This window comes from Scyliorhinus canicula, chromosome 9 (genome assembly GCF_902713615.1).
Source record: "Scyliorhinus canicula chromosome 9, sScyCan1.1, whole genome shotgun sequence".
Taxonomy (NCBI): Eukaryota; Metazoa; Chordata; class Chondrichthyes; order Carcharhiniformes; family Scyliorhinidae; genus Scyliorhinus; species Scyliorhinus canicula.
The window spans coordinates 154823452-154846607 of record NC_052154.1 but is presented as its reverse complement, the minus strand read 5'-3'; the positions used below and the strand labels follow the sequence as shown (position 1 = coordinate 154846607).

The 23156-nt window shown below is 43.9% G+C and overlaps 1 protein-coding gene across 1 annotated transcript in view; it reads left to right on the top strand.

Annotated features, from left to right (window-relative positions):
• ctr9 (CTR9 homolog, Paf1/RNA polymerase II complex component) overlaps positions 1-23156 on the top strand; it is a 74019-nt gene that overhangs the window by 34165 nt on the left and 16698 nt on the right. The window contains exons 14-20 of the mRNA XM_038807985.1: positions 400-585; positions 8346-8433; positions 9505-9653; positions 11459-11575; positions 17316-17461; positions 17548-17619; positions 19432-19567. Coding sequence (XP_038663913.1) covers positions 400-585; positions 8346-8433; positions 9505-9653; positions 11459-11575; positions 17316-17461; positions 17548-17619; positions 19432-19567 — 894 coding nt within the window. The remainder of the gene's footprint in view (positions 1-399; positions 586-8345; positions 8434-9504; positions 9654-11458; positions 11576-17315; positions 17462-17547; positions 17620-19431; positions 19568-23156) is intronic.

The following is a 23156-nucleotide window of genomic DNA, read 5'->3' as shown; positions in this document are numbered from 1 at the left end:
CTCCAAGCCCTTTTCTGACCTCTTTATGGCAAACTTAATCTTTTCCAACCGGAGAAACTCATACAGTTATCCCCGGTGGCGTAGCGCACACACAAACTTATGTACATGCATGCGCACACACTCCCACCCGCACATAAAAGCTGGGCATTCACGTGTGTGTGTACAGGCTAATGCACACTCAAGACAATCCCCAACCTAGATGGAAATGTTTACCTACATGCGGTATGTCCATTTTGAATTGTATCTATTTGTGTCTCTCACTCCTCCCTAATAATGAAGACTGCAGCCAAATCTCAAGCTACAGCTGTGTTTAGAGAAAATGTTTAGAGATGCCTCGTCATAAACAACTCCCCCAAAAAAACGGTTTCAGTTAGCCATTTCTCTTAATGTTGTCCTCAGGATCATCCAGACGCATGGTCGCTGATTGGGAACCTTCATTTGGCTAAGCAAGAATGGGGACCAGGACAGAAGAAGTTTGAACGAATCTTGAAACAGCCATCGACTCAGAATGATACCTATTCCATGTTGGCCTTGGGTAATGTTTGGCTTCAGACTTTACATCAGCCAACCAGAGATAGAGAAAAGGTAAGAATTAATTTGCATTTAAATAGTACCTTATACAACCTCAAGGCATCACAATGTGTTTTACAGCCAGGTAAATCCTTCTTAAGTGTAGTCACTGTGGTGATGTGGGAATCATTGTAGATAATTTGCACTCGTTGACCCCACGCAAATAATACTTGAATGAATAGTTGGGTAAATTATTTTCGTGTTATAGATTGCAGGACAAACTCTGGCCAAGACACCGGAGAGATCACGCCTGCTGTTCTTTGCAATAATGCAATGGGACCTTTCACATGCATTTAAGAGGGCAGGTGCAGCCTCGGTTCATTTAAAAGGCTGCACCTCCAACAGTGAAAAGCTCCCTCCATACTGACACTGGAGGAGCTGACCTGGATTATGTGATGAATTTTAGGACTGGGACTTGAATCCTGAGCCCCAAAGAGTTAATTCATGGAAGGAAATAAATAACATGGCTCCATCTCTCTGTGAGCATCGATATGCTAATATATCCTAAACATTTGGATATGAACTTTCACTTCCAGTCTGTCACCTTTTAGATGTCATGCACATTCCAGAGCAAATACCTGTTAGATACTTGGAATAGGGGTTGAAAGTATGTGAAGAACAAAGGCTATCACCTGAAAAGTAGAAAAATCTTCCCAAGAGCACCAGAGCTATCATGTTTTCATTCTCATAGTTAACTTTTCCATGACCAAACCAGGGTCCTGATCTCAAGTGTGAATTGCAAATTTTGTTTTCCAATTAAGGGGCAATTTAGCGTGGCCAATCCACCTACTCTGCACATCTTTGGGTTGTGGGGGTGAGACTCACGCAGACACAGGGAGCATGAATTGCAACTTCCCTCAATCAGTATTCACTTAATATCGGGTAGATTCTGGAGCACACCCACTACATCTTAGCAGCAGAATAATGCATTTTGTGTTATACAACACATTGTTCCTTCCCTTATGAACAGCACATTCCTTTTCTTTTTTGTGAGAAACCTCATGGTATGTTCACCAGTAAAATGGTTGAAAGAAAAACTATCCAGCATATATTTGTTGTCTGTCACAGTCAGATTCCTGTGCCACTCTGTTAAAAGAAAAAGAAAGTAATTTTAAATATGTAATAAAATTCTCCTGAACAAAGAATATCGGTCAGAATGCCTGCACCCTCAGTATTGATCCGGTAATTGCATGTAAAAGATAGACAGAAAACACTATTCTGTGTTACAAGCTAAATAGCAATTGAACTCCCCCAGTATTTGTTTAGCCTTTGTGGGCTTTAAATTTACACTTTTCATCCTTGCAGTCAAATCCCTCCATGGGCCTCGTCCTTCCCTTGTAAATTCTTTCAGCTTACATACCTCTTAGATCTCTGGCTTCCTCCAATTCTGAACTCTTGTGCTCCCCCAATTTTAATTGCGCAGCCCTGAGTGGTTGCAGCCTTCAGCTGCTTGGACACCAAGCTTTCAAAGTTCCTCCCTAAAATCTCTACGCCGCTCCCTCCTCTATAAAACCTATCTTCTCACAATCACCTTCTCAAGGAAAATTATGGATCGATAATAAATGCCAGTCTTGCCAGTGATGCCCTCATCCCATGAACAAAAAAAAAGAAAGCAACTTATTTGACCAAGTGTTTTGTCACCTATCTCACTTTCTCCTCACGTGGCTATGTATCAAATTCTGTCTGGTCCTTGCATGTTTTAGAGGCAAAGATGACCATGTCCACCCTCTGGGGTGTTTGGTATGGTTCTGGTGGGTTCGTAGATGACTGCTATGGTTAATCAGTGCCCAGACGGTTCTGCTGCAAATAGGGCAGGATGTGGCAGACGATTAACTTTTGGATGAGTGGCTGGCCTGGAATATCCTCGTCTTGCATTTTCTCTCTTCCTCTGATATGCTCTGGAATTCGAAGGAGGCCATACCGTTTTTTATTTGGTTATTTGGTTTTAATGAGCCAGGTGATCTACTCCCAAGATTCAACGGTGATAGCAAAGCTCCTAAGAGAAGCCTCCAGAGTGCCTTTTTAGTACTTTCTTCGACCGTCATGAGGCACACCCCAGAATTAAGCTCCCCATAGAAGATTCACTTTGGCAATCGAGTGTTTGGCATTCTGGATACATAGCCAGCTCAACTCCGTATTGACTGTCTTTTTTTAACTTAGAATATTCAATTATTTTTGTCCAATTAAGGGACAATTTAACATGGCCAATTTACCCATCCTGCATATCTTTTTAGATTGTGGGGATGATACCCATGGATGCGGGGGGTGGGGGGAATGTGCAAATTCCACATGGACAGTGACCCGTGTCCTTGGCGCCATGAGGCAGCAGTGCTAACCACTGCGCCACTCTGCCACCCTGTGACTCTCAATATGGTGTCATTGCTTGGCATGTGAACTCAGGTGAGCACTTCAACATCTTGTATTTTGCCCTGCCATCTGATCTTCACAAGTTTCCAAAGGCAGCTCACCTTGAGCCTCTTGGCATGCCTCTGTACACAGTCCAAGCCTCGCATGTGTAGAGCACAGTGGGCAGGACTATTGTTCTAAGGACTTTCAACCTGCCGAAGGCTACTCTTTGATATCAGTAGAAACAGCTTGACAGAGAGAGTATGTGCTGCCAAGATAAGTGAACGTATTCACTGCTGACAGGTTCTGGTCATGGAACTAGGGCTTGAGATAGGACTTTTCCTGGAGCAGGCCGATTCATTACTTCAATTTTCTTCATGCTGATTGTAAAGCCAAAATTGTCCCATGCGTTGGAGAACAATTCCATGCTATGTTGTATGTCCAGCTCTGAACCAGTCATTGGCAAGCAGAGTTGTCTTGTCTTGGATTCAGCTGCTTCCCACCTGTGCGATATCTGATTGCGATGTTCCAGAATCACCAGCATGGAAGTCATCGGAGAATATGGTGGTGAAAAACATGCAAAAGTGAATTAGTGGCAGCATGCAGCCCTATTTGACTCTATTAATGACTGGGAATGGATCAGAAAATCCCATCCTCCAGGATGCATATGCTGTCTTGGAACAGTCAAACCATAGTAATTAATGAATTTCTCAGGGTAGCTAAATTTCTCCATTATTTACCAAAGGCTCTCACTGCTATGTCAGAGGTTTTGGTCAGGTCAACAAACGTGGTCTCCTGTAGAGGTTCATGTTCTGTTCTTGGCACTTCTCCTAGAGTGTCTAACTATGAACACCGTATTAATGGTCCCTCAACCTTTTCTGGCAACAGATCCTGATTGAGATGTTGCATTAATTAGTTCAGAAAGATTCAAGTGAAGATTTCGCTAGCATTGACCTCCAACCGTGTCGTTCTCAGCTGGGTTGGCATTAGCCCCTGGAGCTTTGCCACTATTTAATAATGTTCATTGTTTCTAACAGCATGGGAGAATCAAGAGAGTGATTGATGGTGCGTTGTGGCAGCTTGCTGATTGAGGATGAGGTTAAAGTGCTCTGCCTACCATTCTAGAATTTGGATTTTTTCTGTAAGTAGTGTTGACCCGTCGGCACAGAGGATTGGTGATGAATTGGGCCCTTAGTCAGATTTCCGTGCATCATAGAATCTCTTCCAGTCTTTTCTGTCAGCATATGACTGAAGTTCTTGTTTTCTGATTCAGCCAAGTATCTTGCATTCCTTTGAGATTGCATTGGACAGTCCTGCAGGTGTTTCAGTAGACATTGTGTTGGATAGTAATGACTTATCGTCGAGGTAAACACTGCAGTAATGTTTCACCTGCAGTAGTTTCTAGGTTACCTCATTGTTTTCATCAACCCGATCTTGATGCTTGTGAGAGGTCGGGCCAAAGACCTCTAGAGACATGCTGTAGAGTGCACTGTATCACTGAGTGCAGTGCACTATATCACTGATGGTTGCCCAGTCATTGTCAGAGACGTTTTCATGTTTCTCTGATACAGTTTGCTTAATGGCAGCCTGTTTGAGCATTGAGACACCTCTAGACCTTCATGCTCTGGGCATGTCTCGGGGATAGATCTTGATGTTTAGGTTTAAAATGGTAAAATGTTGGTCAGTCCAGAAGTCGGCACCACACATGGCTTTCAAAACAGTCGCAGTCTCTCTGTCTGGTGCTGACATTGTCGATTAAATGTCAATGCACAGAATAGGGGTCAATGCACAGAATAGAAACCCTGGGGCTGGATTCTCTGCCGGTGGGTTGCTCCGTTTTGGCGGCAGCACGGGGGTTTCCCGACGGCATGGGGCTGCCCCACAATGGGAAACCCCATTAATCAGCCGGCATAACGGAGTATCCCGCCGGCGGAGTGAAACAGAAATGTGGCGGGGCAGAGAATCCATTCCCTGTTTTTTTCCCGATGACCCCCTTCCTCCAACTGCTGATCTGCACCAACTTTATTCAAGTATCCGAGAATGATCAGCAGGAATCAAAGAGTTGAAGTCATCATAGAATTTACTGCATCAAGGTTGGCCACAGAAGGGACATGCACGTTGTGAGAGTTGTTTACCTGTTACCATGCAGGTTGAGTTTAAGAACCAGTCGATCATTAAACACCCTTGGGAAATGAACATATTGACGAATGCATTGCAGCAAATCCTACACCAGTTTTGCACCAGCTTTATTTCCACAGCTGCTCCAAAAGAGAACATTTAACCTGCACCAATTTCCTTGAACTAACGTTTCAAGTAGATGAGTCGCATTGAGGGTGTATATTTGCACATTGTACCCAATCAGCTTTCTACCAACCAGAGCAATTCTTCTCTCCGGTCTCTCTGCATTGCATTGCCCATGAGAATGTGCATGTTTAGGGTAGCGCAGTGCTTAGCACTGCTGCCTATGGCACTGGGAACCCGGGTTCGATCCCAGCCCCAGGTCACTGTCTGTGGAGTTTGCGCATTCTCCCCGTATCTGAGTGGGTCTCACCCCCACAACCCAAAGATGTGCAGGGTAGGTGGATTGGCCATGCTAAATTGCCCCTCAATTGGGAAAAAAAAATAATTGGTACTCAAAATTTATTTTTAAAAAAGAGAATGTGTATGTTCCATGTGCCACTGGTGACCAGTGTCACCTTTATATTCTTTTTTGAGATTGATTCGCGATCATGGTGAAGGATCTCCTACCAGCTGCAGACAATGTTTAAGGCACCTTTCTAACTCCTTCATACTAGGGAGGTGAATAGTGTGGTCCTAAAAAGGCTGCTCAGTTGTTCAGGGGGCTGCTGAGTTACATTTCAGCTTCATGTTTTAGCTCCCCACTATCAATATCTAGTGTTAAACTGAAACTGAACTGGAGTAGTCATATAAATATGGTAGCTACAAGAACAAGCCAAAGGCTGGGAATTCTGAAGCTAGTAATTCGCCTCCTGACTGCCCAGAGGTTGTCCATCATCTTAAAGACACAAGTCAAGAAAGTGATGGAATACTCTTGACTTGTCTACATCAGTACAGTTCTAACAACACTCGAAGCTCTACACCATCTCGGACAAAGATTGTCTACTAGAATCACATTTCATCTATCAATTCAAACATTCACCCCTTCCAACACCAATGCAAAGTGGCAGCAGTGTGCTATGTACAAGATGCACTGCTACAACGCACCAAGGGCCCTGACGTCAGTTGTAATGAAGTGCTTCGAGAGGCTGATCATGAAGCGCATCACCTCCATACTCCCGGAACGCCTTAACCCACTTCAATTCACATACCGCCGCAACCCGTCCACATCAGACGCCATTTCCCTGGCCCTACACTCACCCCTAGAGCATCTCGAAAACAAGGACTCCTACATCAGATTCCTATTTATTGACTACAGCTCCGCCTTCAACACCATAATCCCAGCCAAGCTCATATCAAAGCTCCAAAACCTAGAACTTGGCTCTCCACTCTGCAACTGGATCCTTGACTTTCTGACCAACAGACCACAATCAGTAAGAATGAACACCAACACCTCCTCCACAATAGTCCTCAATACCGGTGCCCCGCAAGGCTGCGTAGTTATCCCCCTACTCTACTCCCTGTACACACACGACTGCGTGGCAAAACTTGGTTCTAACTCCATCTACAAGTTTGCTGACGATACGACCATAGTGGGCTGGATCTCGAATAACGACGAGTCCGAATACAGGAGGGAGATAGAGAACCTAGTGAACTGGTGTAACAACAATCTCTCCCTCAATGCCAGCAAAACTAAAGAGCTGGTCATTGACTTCAGGAAGCAAAGTACTGTACACACCCCTGTCAGCATCAACGGGGCCAAGGTGGAGATGGTTAGCAGTTTCAAATTCCTAGGGGTGCACATCACCAAAAATCTGTCCTGGTCCACTCACGTCGACGCTATCACCAAGAAAGCACAGCAGCACCTATACTTCCTCCAGAAACTAAGGAAATTCGGCGTGTCCACATTAACCCTTACCAACTTTTACAGATACACTATAGAAAGCATCCTATCGGGCTGCATCACAGCCTGGTATGGCAACTGCTCGGCCCAGGACCGCAAGAACTTCAGAGAGTCGTGAATACCGCCCAGTCCATCACACGAATCTGCCTCCCATCCATGGACTCCATCTACACCTCCCGCTGCTGGGGGAAAGCGGGCAGCATAATCAAGGATCCCTCCCACCCGGCTTACTCACTTTCCCAACTTCTTCCATCGGGCAAGAGATACAGAAGTCTGAGAACACGCACGAACAGACTCAAAAACAGCTTCTTCCCCACTGTCACCAGACTCCTAAATGACCCTCTTATTGACTGACCTCATTAACACTACACCCTGTATGCTTCAACCGATGCCAATGCTTATGTAGTTACATTGTATATCTTGTGTTGCCCTATTATATATTCCCATGTATTTTCTTCAATTTTGTTTAATTCCCTTTTCTTCCGTGTACTGAACGATCTGTTGAGCTGCTTGCAGAAAAATACTTTTCACTGTACCTCGGTACACGTGACAATAAACAAATCCAATCCAATCCTTTAACAGTATCCTCCAAACCCGTGACCTTTATTACCTAGGACAGGGGCAACAGTGGATGCATGGGAACACCATCTGCAAGATTCCTTCCAAGTCGCGCAGTTTCCTGAACTGAAACTGTATTGCTGGTCCTTCACTGTCAGAGGATTACAATCACAGAATTCTTTTCAAAACAGTTCTCTGGGTGTATCGGCACCAGATGGGCTATTGTGGTTCAAGATGGCGGCTCACCACCACCTTCTATGGGGCACTTGGGGATGAGCCAGAAAATGCTGGTCTTGCCCACATCCCATGAAAGAATTTTAAAAAGCTATAAATGCAGGTTGCTACACTAGTATTTTAGCAGCAAAATAATATTTTGTGTATGAACATGGTACAAGGCTTTTGTTCAAAATAGCATAATGTCTGACTTTCTATTAGAAAAACCACAGGGTATTGACTGGTGGGTATAATTTTAAATATTGCATGTAGCCCAACTCCTTCCAAACATTGTAGAGGTGCAAAGCAATCTAAGGCAGTAATTTTCTGTTATATTCTTATGATCTGGTCTTATGAGGGAAGCGTCAAAATGAGGAGAGGGAAGGGTTCAGTGAGTCGCTAGTCCACACTGTCTAAGCTGAATTTCAGAGTCTATATGAAATGTAGCAAATGATGAGGGGTACAGGACTATACCTGTAAAGCTTTAAATCTACAGCAGATCAAGTAATTCACTGCTTTAGGGTTCTATATAAATCAAGTTCATGTCAAACTGGAGAGTGAATCTCTTTGTCTGCTCTATCTAAGTGACTTGAAACCTGATGTTTGTTCATAATTTGTCTGTTTTTCCCCTTAATAGGAGAAACGTCACCAGGACCGAGCACTGGCAATCTACAAACAAGTACTCAGGAATGATCCCAAGAATTTGTATGCTGCCAATGGCATAGGTAGATGCTGCCCATCATTTTAACAGATTGAGAGAGCAGGGGAGGGTGATGACTGTGTATTTCTGCATTCTAATTCAGGGCCAGATGTTTTCTCAGGATTTTGAAAGAACTAGTTGAGATCATTATAGTTAAGAGATCATTATAGTTAAGAGAACATTATAGTCATAGACATAGAACATACAGTGCAGAAGGAGGCCATTCGGCCCATCGAGTCTACACCGAACCACTTAAGCCCTCACTTCCACCCTATCCCCGTAACCCAATGACACCTTCTAACCTTTTTTTGGACACTTAAGGGTAATTTACCATGGCCAATCCACTGAACCTGCACGTCTTTGGACTGTGGGAGGAAACTGGAGCCCCCAGAGGAAACCCACACAGACACAGGGAGAACGTGCAGACTCCGCACAGACAGTGACCCAGCGCTGAATCGAACCTGGGAACCTGGCGCTGTGAAGCCGCAGTGCTAGCCACTTGTGCTACCCTGCTGCCCCTAAGTCAATCTTTCAAGGAATAGAATACAAGGAAGTAAAGGCATGTCTCATCTATATGAAGTCATGGTTAGGCCACATCTGGAGTATTATGAACATATCTGGGCACAACAAAGGGTTTTTTTTCCTTTCATGGGAGGTGAGGTGTGTCTGGCAAGGCTAGCATTTCTTGCTCATCGCCTAAATTGCCCTTGGGGTGGTGGTGATGAGCCACCTTCTTCAACTGCTGCAGTCTATGATGTAGGTACGCCCACAGTGCTGCAGGGAGGGTGTACCAGGACTTTGATCCATTAACAGTGGAAGTAAGACGATAGTTCCAAGTCAGGATTATGTGTGGCTTGGAGGGAAACTTGCAGCTGGTGGTGTTACCATACATCTGCTACCCTTGTTCCTCTAGGTGGTAACGGTTCCAGGCTGTCAAAAGAGATTTAGTGGGTTGCTGCAATGAACCTTGTGCATGGCTTTGCATTCTGTAACTTTACTCATAAAACCCATGATCATGTTTTATCAATGGCTTTGTTATCCTGTGAACATTGGTGCAGTGATTTGAAAATGTTCTTAACATCTTGTTTCTTGGTAGGTGCTGTATTGGCGCATAAAGGATATGTCCGTGAAGCTCGTGATGTATTTGCCCAGGTGAGGGAGGCCACAGCAGAAATAAGTGATGTCTGGTTAAACTTGGCACATATCTACGTGGAGCAGAAACAGTACATCAGTGCCGTCCAGATGGTAAGAATCAAACATACATTTTATGTAAATAAATTATTTGTTCTTCCAATTAAGGGGCATTTGGATTTTGTTTCTTGTCACGTGTACCGAGGTACAATGAAAAGTATTTTTCTGCGAGCAGCTCAACAGATCATTAAGTACATGAAAAGAAAAGAAATACATAATAGGGCAACGCAAGGTACACAATGTAACTACATAAACACCGGCATCGGATAAAGCATACAGCAGTGTAGTGTTAATCAGGTCTAACATAAGAGGGTGAGGAGATGGACCGCACACTGTTGAGGGCCCTGTCCACAACTGTAGGTGGGAAATCACGGTCGAGGAAGAAGGAAAACATTTTCGAAGTACCATTTTGGAAAGTGGCAGCGTCGGAACAAATGCGGCGGAGGTGAAGGAGTTGAGAGAAAGGGATGGAGTCCTTACAGGGTGTAGGGTGAGAAGAGCTGTAGTCCAGATAGCTGTTGGAGTCAGTGGGCTTGTAGTGGATATTAGTGGATAGTCTATTGCCGGAAATGGAGACAGAAAGATCAAGGAAAGGAAGGGAAGTGTCTAAGATTGTCCAGGTGAAAGTGATGGAGGGGTGGAAACTGGAAGCGAAGTTGATGAATGTTTCCAGGTCCGGGCGAGAGCATAACGCGGCCCCAAAATAGTCATCAATGTATCGGTAAAGGAGTTGTGGCAGGGGGCCCGGATAGGCCTGGAACAAGGAATGTTCCACATACCCCATAAAAAGGCAAGCGTAGCTAGGACCCATGCGGGTACCCATTGCTACACCTTTGATTTGGAGAAAGTGAGATGAGTTAAAGGAGAAGTTGTTGAGAGATAGAACGAGTTCAGCCAGGCGGAGGAGAGTGTTGGTGGATGGGAATTGTCTGGGTCCTCTAACAATAAGCTATAATTTGGCATGGAAATGCCAGCAGTCATTGAAAGTTACATGAGAGGAGATTTCTAACAGCCTGAGTTTATTAAATGTAATTTTGACATGGGAGCCTTTTAAGTTATACTGGCTGAGGCTGTTTGGTGAGAATGGGCGAGTTCTCCATTTTTTGCAACAAAATGCTCCCAGATCGTAAATAGTATAAAGCCAACCCTACTTTTTCTTTCTGTCTCTCCCTCTCTCTCTCTACTGCCGATCACGACCTCCCATGTGCTTGTTTATGGTCATGCTTGTCGAGGTACTGCCGTGGTTTGCCATTTTATTCTGCAGTTTCTGGCTGATCGGGAGATTCCAACTCTTACCACTTGCCATGGACGTACTAGAAGGATTTGCAGATTGATAATGGACTTGTTTGGCCATGTTATGAATGCGCCTTCCATCGAGCCCCACGTTGAGACTCTAACCCAAAACTGACACGGAGACAGAAACACTACCCACTGTGCCACAAGACTTCCCGTTAATCCACAGTCTGCTCTACCCAATTAATCTCACCTTGGCTAACATCCAGTACTCTATCAGAGTGGACATTTTTCGGGTCCGGCTTCTGCCTTTTCTTGGCTATAAAGCCCCAAATTGCAGGATATTTGTTGGCATTTAAGACTCATTCTGAGTTAGGAATACAATGGGGTACTGTGCAAATTTACTTCCTGGGGAATAGAGCATCTTCCAGCCCATCAGCCTTTGTGTGGAATTCACAGAAAGAAAGAACTTGTATTCCTGTAGTATCTAGGTCCCGTAGCACTTCACAACCGCTGAAGTACATTTGAAGAGTGATCGCTGTTGTAATATAAGACGGCATTCCAGATTCCATAAGAGGAATGGAGGGGCTTTGTGACACTATAAAGTATGCTTTTGTTTCCACTAGTATGAGAACTGCTTGAAGAAGTTTTATAAACACCAGAGCACAGAGGTACTGCTATTCTTAGCAAGAGCCTACTTCAAGTGTGGAAAGCTTCTGGATTGCAAACAGACTCTGCTGAAGGTAATTTTTTGTTTTAATTTAGAAAATTCTAATTGAAGGGTTCAGGGGCCTTTGTGCATAATATTAATAATCTTTATTGCCACAAGTAGGCTTACATCAATACTGCAATGAAGTTACTTTGAAAAGCTCCTCGTTGCCACATTCCGGCGCCCTTTCAGGTACACAGAGGGAGAATTCAGAATGTCCAGATTACCATAAATAATCTACAGTAGTGTGGTGGTTTTGGTTCTGTTGTTGATGTCAAAAAAGGACACCCAAACACTTCAGTGCAAGTATAGAATTATGTCATATTTACAGCAGAGAGCAATTAGCTCTGCCTACCCCAAATAGTCTGTGCTAGTGTTTATTCGCCACACAAGCTTCCTCCCACCCATTCATATAACCCTCTATTTCTTTCCCCCTCATGTGTTTCTCCAGATTCCTCTTAAATGCTTCTATACTATTTCTCTCAAGTACTCCATGTACTTGGAAATTCCACATTCTATTTTTTTTTTTAAAGAGTACCCAATCTACCTGCGCTGCACATCCTTGGGTTGTGAGGGTGAGACCCACGCAGACACGGGGAGAATGTGTAAATTCCACAAGGATGTCAGAAGCAGTACTGAGGGATGCTAAGTGTTTGTGAACAGGAGCACGGATGTCTTGCTGTAATTATACAGGGCCTTGGTGAATGTTGTGCACATTCCTTGAGGAATGTTGTGCGCAGTTTTGGTCTCCTTCTCTGAGGAAGAATGTTCTTGCTCTAGCGGGAGTGCAGCAAATGTTTACCAGACTGATTCCTGGGATGGCAGGACTGACGTATAAGGAGAAATTGAATCTGTTAGGATTGTATTCACTGAAGACCCACGCAGACGTGGGGAGAATGAGCAAACTCCCCACGGGGAGTGACCCGGGGCCGGGATTGAACCAGGGTCCTCGGCGCTGCGAGGCAACAGTGCTGGCCACTATGCTGCCCAAAACATTGCTCATTCTAAACTACATAGTCTTTCCAAACACCTCACCATTTTGTTAGCCTGGCAGCTCTATTTCAATACCAATACCATAACCCTTAATTCGCTTCTTGGATTTGTTTTTGTTCTCACTGAATTACACTTGTTCACAAACTTGAGCTTGTATGTGAACAAGGCTAAAGCATTTGCACCAATCTTCAGCTAGAAGTGCCAAATGATTGATCCATCTCAGCCTCCTCTTAAGGTCCCCATTGTCATAAATGCTAGTTGTCAAAACAATTTGATTCATTCTATGTTTATCAAGAAATGGCTGAAGGCACTGGATACAGCAACGGCTAGGAGTCCTGACAAAATCCTGGCTGTAGTACGGAAGGCTTGTGCTCCAGAACTAGCTGCTCCTTTAGCCAAGAAGTTTTGGTACAGCTCCCTACATGGAATGCAGTGGTTCAAGAAGGGAGGTCACCATCACCCCCACAATGGCAATTCAGGATGGTCAATAAATGCTTGCTTTACCATTGCCACTCACATCCCAAGAACAAATTAAAAGAAAAGGTTTTGCTTTCATTCACCTTTAACCAGTCGTGAAGGATGTTTTGGTGCATCATTTCCTAGCAGCAAGCCTACAAACATAGGAACTTAGCAGTAGGTGGGCCACTCAGCCGTTGAGCCTGCTGTCATTCAGCTAGATTGTGGCTGATCATCTACCTCAATGCCATTTTCCTGCACTATCCCCCATATCACTTGATGTCATTAGTAGCTTGAAATATATTGATCTCTGTCTTGAACATACTCATGGGCTAAGCTTCCACAAGCTCTGGGGTAGAGAATTCCAGATATTCACCACCCTCTGAGTGAAGAAACTCCCCCTCATCTTGGTTCTAAATGGCTCAACCCTTATTCTAGACCCACTTCTCTTCACCCCCCCCCCCCCCCACCCCCCCAATCCAGGAAAAGCATCCTTGCCACCTCCTGTATCGCCTCTTAAGAACTTTATAAATTTCAATGAGATCACCTCACATTCTTCTATTGAATATTATAGAATAATATATAATAGAACTCTAGCGAATACAGGCACAGCCTTCTCAAGCTCTCCTCATAGGACAATCCTGCATCCCAGTAAGTAGTCTGGTGAATCTCCGCTGCACTCCATCTATGACAAGTGTATCTTTGCTTAGGTGACCAAAACTGTACACAATTCCGCAGGTGTGGTCTAACCAAGGTTTATACATTTAAAGAAAGACATCTTTACTCAAATCCTCTTGTGCTAAAGCCCAACATACCGCTTGCCTTCCTAACTGCTTGCTGCATCTGCACGTTAATATTACATTTAATCTTCCATGTTCTTGACTACTCCCTGAGCTTGTCCAAATCCTCTCAAAGCCTCTTTTCATTATTCTCACAACACACATTCGCACTTAGTTTTGTGTCATCAGCAAACTTGGAAATATTACCTTTGGCCCCCACATCCAAATCATTGATATAGATATGAACAGCTGGGGCTAAGTACTGATCCTTGCAGTACCCTACTTGTCACAGGCCGTTAAGAACATAAGAACTAGGAGTAGGCCATCTGGCCCCTCGAGCCTGCTCCGCCATTCAATGAGATCATGGCTGATCTTTTGTGGACTCAGCTCCACTTTCCGGCCCGAACACCATAACCCTTAATCCCTTTATTCTTCAAAAAACTATCTATCTTTACCTTAAAAACATGTAATGAAGGAGCCTCAACTGCTTCACTGGGCAAGGAATTCCATAGATTCACAACCCTTTGGGTGAAGACGTTCCTCCTAAACTCAGTCCTAAATCTACTTCCCCTTATTTTGAGGCTATGTCCCCTAGTTCTGCTTTCACCCGCCAGTGGAAACAACCTGCCCGCATCTATCCTATCTATTCCCTTCATAATTTTAAATGTTTCTATAAGATCCCCCCTCATCCTTCTAAATTCCAACGAGTACAGTCCCAGTCTACTCAACCTCTCCTCATAATCCAACCCCTTCAGCTCTGGGATTAACCTAGTGAATCTCCTCTGCACACCCTCCAGTGCCAGTACGTCCTTTCTCAAGTAAGGAGACCAAAACTGAACACAATACTCCAGGTGTGGCCTCACTAACACCCTATACAATTGCAACATAACCTCCCTAGTCTTAAACTCCATCCCTCTAGCAAACCTGAGAATGACCCGTTTATTTCTTCTTGTTTTCTGCTCATTAATCAATCTTCATTCCATGTCAGTATACAACCTCTAAATCCCATGTGCTCTAACTTTGTTTACTAACCTGTGTGAGGCCTTATTGAAAGTCTTTTGAAAATTCAAATACATCCCAACCACTGCTCCCCCTTATCGAATCTGCTAGTTATCCTCCACCCCAGCGAAGAATCCACTCATACGCGCCCTAGTCAGGTGCTTCCTGTGCACCACCTTCAATTAGCTCAGGCTTGACCTCGCCGTGATGATGTGGAGTTGACCCTGTGAAGAGCCTCACTCCACACCCCTCCCCTCAAAGACCAAACCCAGCTCCCCCTCCCACTTCCTCTTCACCTCTTCCAGCATCACCTGCTCCTTCGTCAACATTTGCCCATAGATATCCAAAATCTTATCTCCCCTTAACTCAGCCACAGACAGGGCCAAGTCCATAAGCGAAGATGTCGGTACCAGAGAAAATGAAGGAAGCTCCTTGCGTAAAAAAATCACGCACCTGAAAGTACCTGAATACATTCTCTCTCGGGAGCTGGAACTTCACTAACAACTCGTCCAGTCGGCAAACATGCGCTCTAGAAACATATCCCTCAATCTCTCCAGCCCCTCCCTTACTCATGCACTGTCTGATGAATCTAAGCAAGATGGCACAAACCTATGGTTCCTGCAAATCAGAGCCAGCAGTGACATGGAACACAGTTTAAAATGCTGCCCAAATTGATTCAAAATTCTCAAAATGACTATCACCACCGGGCTAGAAGAAAATCTAGCAGGGGAAAAAGGGAGTGGTGCTGTAACCAGGGCCCTCAGACTTGACTCTATGCACAAAACCTCCTCCATTGCCCCCATATGGAGTCTAGATCCTTGAACCACCCCCACACCTTATCAGTATTTACCGCTCAGTAATAGCATATTAGATTAAGTAAATGCCGACCACCCCGCCGACTGCCTATCCCTTTGAAAAAACATTCTCGAACTCGAGAAGTCTTAGCAGCCCAAACAGAAGTCGATATCAATTTGTTAACCCTGCAAAAGAAAGCCTTGGGAAGAAAGCCTGGGAGACATTGGAACAAAAACAAAAACCTTGGAAAAATATTCATCTTCGCCTCCTGTACCCTTCCCGCTCAGGACAGAGGAAGGGAATCCCACCTTTTCAAATCGGCCTTCACCTCATCCACCAGACTAGAAAAGTTAAATTTATGGGCCACCGGGTAACCTGATACCAGAAGCTAGTCTTGGCCGGATGAAATGGCAGCATCCCCATATGAGCTCCCCTCCCCTGGGGGTTCAAAGGAAAAGATTCACTCTTGATCAGATTTAGATTGTACCCTGAAAAGGAGCCAAACTTCTCGAGCAGCTCCATTATCTCTCCCACATTGGAGAGAGGGTCTGTAATATATAGTAACCGATTGTCCTCATATAAGGAAACCCTATGCTCCCTTCCCCCATGCTCTATTCCCCTCCAGCTGGTAGACAACCTCACACAATGGCCAGCGGCTTGATTGCAAGGGCAAACTAAAGCGGAGACAGCGGGCACCCCTGTTCAGTTGAAAATAACCCGAGCTCAGGTAGAGGCCCTGTACAAAAGCCTAATTCATGATATAAATTTTGGCCAGAAGCCAAACCGTAGGATCTCAAAGAGGGCACCCTCACTCAACCCTGTCTAACACCTTCTCCGTATCCATAAAAATAATCATACCTGGCTCGCTCCCTAAGGAGGGCGACAACCCAACAATTAAAAATCTCCTAATATTGGCCAACAACTGGTGGCCTTTATCAAATCCAGTCTGTTCCTCTGAAATCACACCCGGTGGGCAGAGCTCGAAACGCGTTGCCAAATCCTTAGTCAACAACTTGGTGTCAGCATTTAGCAATGAAATAGGCCAACACGATCCATCTTCCATGGGATCCTTATCCTTCTTCAGAATCTAGGAAATCGATGCATGTGTGACTGGCAACATCCCCAGGACACGGAATCATTAAAGGTATCCAGCAAATGTCAGACAAACTGACCAGCAAATTGTTCGTAAAATTACATAGGTAACCCATCCAGATCCGATGCTTTGCCCGTCTGCATTAACCGAATACAACTCATGACCCCCTCCGCCCCATCGGCATCTGCTCCTCCTCCAGGAAGGTCAGCCCATCTAACAAATTGCCTCATTGATGAGCCCTCCACCGGGGGCTCCGACCCCTACAGCCCACAGTAGAAGGCCTCAAACACCTCATTAACCTTCTGTGGGGCAGAAACTAACCCGCCACCCGTGTCCCTGACCTGTAACATCTTGGAGAAGGCTGCCTGACGTCTCAGCTGGTGAACCAACAGACAGCTGGCCTTCCCTTAAAAGTTCTTTAACGGCAAGACTATTTTGCAACGGTCAATTGTCGCACCACTCTAACCAATAAGAACAACGTGGCACAGATTTGAATGTCAGTGATCTTAAAACGACATCACCACAGCAGTGCTGACATCTGTATGGTTATACCAAGTTAAAGTGCAGGTCTGTGAGATTTGTCTTTATTTTGGGCAGCAGAATGGATCTCCATTTAAGAGCAGAAGTTCAGTAAATAAAAGAATGGTTTGTGTTCACAGGCCAGGCATGCGGCCCCTAATGACACCGTGCTTATGTTTAACATGGCCTTGGTGCTACAGAGACTAGCCACCTCTGTCCTCCGAGATGAAAAGAGCAATCTGAAGGCAGTGTTGAATGCAGTCAAAGAACTGGAACTTGCCCATCGGTAAGATGCGGTGCATAAAGTTGAGAGCATGAACTCCAGGATGCATTGCTGCCTTGAGCTCTAATCCTGCATCTTCCATCTTTCAGATATTTCAAGTATCTCAGTAATGCTGGGGATAAAATGAGATTCGATTTGGCTCAAGCTGCTGCAGAGGCCAGGTACGTGTCTGATGGCACTAACAACTTGCAATGTACTTTCATTCATTTACACACTGTTGCCAGTTGTTGGCAAGGCTGGCATTTATTGTCCAATTCGAAGTTCCCATCGAAAATGATGCAAACGAGTGACTTGTTAGCCACTTCAGAGGGCAATTAAGAGCTGTTCATTTAGGACTGGAGCCACATATAGGCCCAGACAGGATAAGGGATAGTAAAATGCCCCAAGGCCCTTGGCAGAGGACAAAAATAAACACTAATCCACATCAGGCAATATTGAGTCAGTGGAGTGAAAGTTTTTAACTTTTAATTTCCACACTTTTTGTTAAACTGAATACAAAACAAAGTTAAACACCACTTTATTAGCAACATCAGAATGGGATTTAGGTTCACTCTAGATCATTTTTCCAGTCATCTGGATTACTCGTTCAGTATTGCCACACTATCATACCCTTTATTTTATGTACCACTTTTAAAGCAGCAAAAGGTCTGAAAATATTTCACAGCAGCATAATCAAGAGAAAAATTGATACAAAGCCAGATAAAATATTAGGATAGGTGATCATAAGGCTGGTCAGAAGGGTAGATTTTAAGGAATGTCTTGAAGTAGAAGGGAGAGCAAAGTTTAGGAGCGAATTCCATAGTTTAGGACCAAGACAGCTGAAGGCATGCAAAGAGAGTGAGACGTGTGTCATGTGAGAGTACCTTTAAGAAATGGTGTTTATAAATGGGTGTGTATATGAATATCTGTAGTGAGAGTACCTTTAAGAAATGGGTGTTTACTACTGCAGTGATGTCAGAGAGTGGGTGGAGCTGGGCTGTCTGTCAGCTTTTTACTTTCGTTTTAGGCTGTTCGCTGCAGGGTGTGTTTTAGTTTCATTTTCAGTGTTGGAGCTGAAGCCAAACCAAGCAGGTGTACTGCTGTTCTCTCTACCATCAAAAGACTATCTATTAATCATTTGGTGAATTCAGAATTATAAATGTTTTCAGTAGTGAATGTAAACCTAATGTGCTTCTGTTGAAAGGTGTTTCTTCTGTCTTCTGGATATTGTTTGGGAAGTTATTAAGGATTACTTAGTGTTGTATTCTTTGGCGGTTGTATTTGAATTGGTGGTTGCTCAGATATTCACTGTATGTTTCAAAAAGGTTAACTTGAGTTCATAGAATAAACATTGTTTTGCTTGAAAAATACTTTTTCCATTTCTGCTGTACCACACCTGTAGAGTGGGCCGTGTGCTCCCCATACCACAATCTATTAAAAGTTGTGGGTCAGGTGAACTCCATGATACAGTTTGGGGTTCTCTAAACCCTGGTCCATAACAAATTGGGGGCTCGTCCGGGATAAAAGTCTTATCTATTGGATTGCCTTGTGAACTTAAAGACAGTGAGGGGTGAGCATATTGTGGTTGCTTATGAGGTGTGGTATTCTAGTTTAAGTGGGGAGTGTGTTGTGGACAATGGCTCTTTCAGAGGCTCTGAAGTTTTTGGGGGTGGAGACGGTCACACGCAGTACCTTACGGACAGAGACTAAACGCAGATTGTTAAAAATTAGAATTTTAAAATTGAAACATTGCTGGCCTGGAAGGCGGTGTAGTTTAGCAAGCCCAGGGGTGATGGATGAAAGGGACTTGGTACAAATTTGGATATGGGGCAACAGTTTTGGATGAGATGAAGTTTTAGGAAGGTGCAAGATGGGAGACCAGCCTGGAGAATATTGGAATAATCAAGTCTGCGAGTGGCAAACGCATGGATAAGGGTTTCAGTATAGTGCATTTTCTCATCAGCCCTCGTGGTATTTGTATGTGCGTGTTTCAGGCAGTGCTCTGATCTGATGAGCCAAGCCCAGTATCATGTGGCCCGTGCACGCAAGCAGGACGAAGAGGATCGTGAGCTACGCTGCAAGCAAGAGCAGCACAAGGAGATGTTGCGGATGCAGCTGGTCAAAGAGCAGGTCAGTGCTCCTTTTCATCAGTAGGGTCCTAGGTTGTGCTCATACCATGGAACCTAGTAATGCTGCATTTAAGGTTAATATTTCTTACTATTGATTCCTAGATGTTGTACATTGACGATGCTACCAGATTTCCATGTTTTATGAACCCATATCCACAAAACCCTAACAAATAGTATGAGAATGATTCCTAGTTTAAAGAACAGTAGTCATTTTGAATTAGGTCCATTTTATCTGAGATTATCATAGACCTGATAGAAGTTGATAAATTAATAGAAGGGGTGGATAATGTCCCAATTGATGGATTATTCCCATTTAACAGATTAGGAAGGATCGGGGAACATGGAGGAGTAGGAATGGACTGGATGTTGGGTATTATTTCCAGAGAATACAGTAATTTCACACTTAAATTGTGGTTGTGTTCTGGAAAATCGTGACTTTATGTGAATCATAGGTTCCCATAGGTATCAGTATTAAAGCCAGAGTTGGGTTCCTTCAGACATTTCTCACCTGGGGAAAAAATGTACATATTGAAACACTGTGCCATGCATGTGCAGCAACGTGCATTCCATCACTAAATATAAAAGTAATACAATATACAACACACTTATATTATTTTTTTTAATACAGTACTCCTCCCAGTACAGTACTTTCAGATTGACCAGTTTTCATCTAGTGACAGACGTTGGTCGGTGATGGTAGCAGCTGAAGCCCAAGGACTACCTGCTCCAATCAACTTCTGCACTAGATGGATCCCAAGACTTCAGTGCAAGTTCAGAATGAAACTAGTTGAATGAGCCACTGAAGATCAGATACTGAGGACTGAGTTAAGAACAGAGGGTGGAAGGCAAAGGCAGAAGCAAAAGGACAAGGGAGTGAAGGTGGAAAAGCTGCAGGAAAAGTCATGTAAACAAGCAGGCCGCAGAGCAGGAAGACTAGTTAAAGTGAAACCCCCCAAAGTTAAACGTATATTGATGCTACTTTGTTGGCAACATTAAAGTAAAACAATGCTAAGTGAACCGACGTTAAGCTGGGTCTTACTGTATTGGGTCTCTGGAAAGTATTACCAGCTAGTGAGGTGGGTGCTGACTTGCTGTACACCTTCAAGCGGGAGCTGGACTAGTTCCTGATGAGGGCAGAGATCACGTTACAAAGTTTTTACAGCACAGAGAAGGTCTTTTGGCTCACGTAGTCCATGCCAGTTTCACACAGCACACAAAACCCTCATCTCTTTCCATCTAGTTCCAGCATCATATCCTTCTATTCCTTACTCTCGCCATGATTATCTAGCTTTGCCTTAAATGCATCTATGCTATTGGCATCAGCAGCTTGTGGTAGCAAGTTTCACATTCTTACCATTCTCCAGGTAAAGATATTTCTCCTGAATTGCCTATTGGATTATATTCTCTGAAGTTTAGAAGAATGAGAGGCAATCTCACTGAAACCCCTACAATATTCTCGAGGGTGGATATTAAGAGGTTGTATCCCTGGCGGAGGAGTCTACAACACAGGGGCACAATCTCCGGATAAAGTGTTGACCGTTTCGAACTGAGATGAAGAGGAATTTTTTCACTGAGGGTTGTGAATCCTTGGAATTCTCTACTCCAGAATGTTGTGGATGCTCAGTTTTTGAGTATATTCAAGACTTGAGCTCCATAGATTTTGGTGTCTCAGGAAATTAAGAGACATAGGGAGCTAGCAGGAAAGTGGAAGATCAGCCATGATCATATTGAATGACTCGTCGGGCTGAATGACCTACCTCTCTTATTTTTTTGTGTTCTTGTGCTGAAAGGAAACACAAATCCTCTTCCAGAAAGTTCCTCCGCTGCCTGTGAGCAGCTGTTATTTCTCAAGGTTCTAGCTCTTCCACTATTGAAAGTCAACTGTTGGCCATGACTCGTAACCCTGAACATGGAACCCTTGCTTGGCCCTGGGACAACCACTCTGAGGTCTGAAATGACCCTGCTACCCTATTATGATGTCAAATATATTGAAAACTGGCTATTTGGCCCAGCAGTCCATGCCAGCAATAATGCTCCACGAGAGTCCCCTCCCCTCCTTCCTCATCTCACCCTATCTGCATCTGCTTATATTCCGTCCTCCCTCACAAAATTTTAGAATCATTACAGAAGGAGGCCATTTGACCCATCGTGTCCATGCTGGCCCTGTGAAGGATCAGTTGAGCTGGTGCCCACCCTTTTTCCTGTAATCCTACAAATCTTTCCTTTTCAAATAATGATCTCATTCTGTGTTGAAAGCTTAAATTGACTCTGCCTCCACCCCACTCTCAGGCAGTATATTCCAGACGAACCACTCACTGAATGAAAAAGCTTTTCATCTGTTGCCATGGCTTCTTTTGCCCTCTGGTTCTCTATTCTTCCACCAGTAGGACCAGTTTCTCCTTATCTACTCTGCAGACACTTCATGATTTTGAATACCTCAAACAAATCTTCAATCTACCTGAAATTCCCCATCCTCGGAACCATTCTTTGTGAATCTTTTCTGCATCCTCTCTAATGCCTTCCTTCCTAAAATGTGGTGCCTACAACTGGACACAGCAGTTGAGATGGAACTCGTGTTTTATGTAGATTTAACATATCTTCCTTGTTTTTGTGCTCTGTGCTTCATTAATAAAGCCCAGTATGCTGTATGCTTAATTAACTGCTCTACCAACTTGTCTTGCCACAAACAATGATTTATGCCCATATAAACCAGGTCCCACTGCTCCCGCACCTTCTTTAGAATTGCTACCCTTATTTTATATTGTCTCTGCATTTTCCTACCAAAGCAAATCTCTTCACACTTTACTTTGTTAAATTTCATCTGCCACTTGTCCACCCATTCCACAATCTATATGCTTTTGAAATTCTATACTATCTTCTTCATGGTTATAATACTTCCAAGTTTCCTTTTATCTGCAAATTTTGAAATTATTGCCCTGTGCATTAATATATTAATATAGATCACAAAGAGCAGGGGTCTTAACAGTAATCCCAGGGAGTTCCACTCTGAAAATGTGGAACTTCCAGTCTGAAAAATAATCATTCACCACTCTTTGTTTCCTGTCACTCAGCCAATTTCATGTCAAAGAACAATACCGCACAGCAACAGGCCCTTCGGCCCTCCAAGTCTGTACCGGTCATAATACCACCCTTGGCTAAACCCTCAGCACTTCCTAGTGCCGTATCACTCGATAGCCATTTTATCCATGTATTTGTAGAGAAAAGAACAATACCCATGATACCACTGTCCCTATTAATCCATGAACTCTAACTTTGTTAGCAAGACTGTTGTGCAGCACTTCATCAAATGACTATACACCATGTACAGCACATCCAACAGCATTGCCCTCATCAACCCTCTCTGTTACATCATCAAAATACTCAAGCTACTTGGTTAAATACAATTTGCCCTTAACAAATCCATGATGGCTTTCCTTAATTAACTCTCGGTTAGCCAAGTGACTATTGATTTTGTCCCGGACTATCATTTCTAAAAGCTTCCCCACACCAAGGTTAAAACCGACTGACCTGTAGTTGATGGATTCACCTTTGCACCCTTTTTTTGAAGAAGGGTATAACATTCGCAATTC